The sequence below is a fragment of the Coturnix japonica genome, unplaced genomic scaffold (genome assembly GCF_001577835.2).
Source record: "Coturnix japonica isolate 7356 unplaced genomic scaffold, Coturnix japonica 2.1 chrUnrandom758, whole genome shotgun sequence".
In the NCBI taxonomy this organism is placed as follows: Eukaryota; Metazoa; Chordata; class Aves; order Galliformes; family Phasianidae; genus Coturnix; species Coturnix japonica.
This window is the reverse complement of record NW_015440118.1, coordinates 18,896-20,211: the sequence shown is the minus strand read 5'-3', so window position 1 is coordinate 20,211 and position 1,316 is coordinate 18,896. Positions and strand designations below refer to the sequence as shown.

At 51.5% G+C, this 1,316-nt stretch overlaps 1 protein-coding gene across 3 annotated transcripts in view; it reads left to right on the top strand.

Moving 5' to 3' along the window:
* Nucleotides 1-1,316, top strand: part of RBM28 (RNA binding motif protein 28) — a 19,466-nt gene that overhangs the window by 4,980 nt on the left and 13,170 nt on the right. For all 3 annotated transcript variants that reach the window (XM_015851184.2, XM_015851185.2, XM_015851186.2), the window contains exon 2: nt 1,003-1,137. In XM_015851184.2, the coding sequence (XP_015706670.1) occupies nt 1,003-1,137 (135 nt within the window). The remainder of the gene's footprint in view (nt 1-1,002; nt 1,138-1,316) is intronic.

Sequence of the window (1,316 nt, the reverse complement as noted above, 5' to 3'; positions counted from 1 at the left end):
CTATATACCCCCCATAGCACTCTATATACTCCTCATAGCACTCTATATACCCCTATAGCACCCTGTATGTCTCCTATATGTCCCCTATAGCACCCTATATGCCCCCCAACAGCACCCTATATACCCCCTACAGCACCCTATATGACCCTATAGCACCCTATATACCCCTATAGCACCCTATATGACCCTGCAGCACCCTATATGCCCCCCATAGTGCCCTATGTACCCCTATCGCACCCTATATACCCCTATAGCACCCTATATACCCCTATAGTACCCTATATACCCCCATAGTGCCCTATATGCCCCCCATAGTGCCCTATATGCCCCCTCTAGCACCCTATAGACTCCTATAGCACCCTATATACCCCTATAGCTCCCTATATGACCCTGCAGCCCCCTATATGCCCCCCATAGTGCCCTATGTACCCCTATCACACCCTATATACTCCTATATACCCTATAGCACCCTATAGACCCCTATAGCACCCTATATAACCCCCTATATGCCTCTATTGTGCCTAATACCCCCCCAGTGCTCTCTGTGCCCCCCATACCACCCTATATAACCCCCATAGTGCCCTATATACCCCTATAGCACCCTATAACACCCTATATACCCTTGTATACCCCTATATGTTCCCTATAGAAACCTATATACTCCCATAGCACGCTATATGACCCTCTAGCACCCTATATACCCCCCATATTGCCCTATATACCCCCCATATTGCCCTATATACCCCCCATAGTGCTCTATATGCCCCTTATAGCCCCCCATAGCACCCCATAGCGCCCTATATCCCCTATATCCCCTATATAGTGCCGTGTGATGCGCTCCCTTTGTGGCCGTGGCCCTATATACCCCTATATCCCCTATATCCCCTATATATCCCCTATATAGTGCCGTGTGATGCGCTCCCTTTGTGGCCGTGGCCCTATATCCCCTATATACACCCTATATCCCCCTATATCCCCCTATATCCCCTATATATCCCATAGTGCCGTGTGATGCGCTCCCTGTGTGGCCGTGGCCCGTCTCTGGGCTTTGCGTTCGTTCAGTTCACGCGGCACCAACACGCGCTGACGGCCCTGAGGAGCATCAACAACAACCCCAACGTGTTCGGGGCCAGCAAGGTCAGATATGGGGCATCTATGCGGCACCTATGGGGCACCTATGGGGTGGGCATCTATGGGGCACCTATATGGGGTCAGCTCTATGTAGCTCTATGGGGGGCAGCTCTATGGGGGGCATCTATATGGGGGCATCTATATGGTCACCTATGGGGTGGGCACCTGTATGGGGTCAGCTCTAT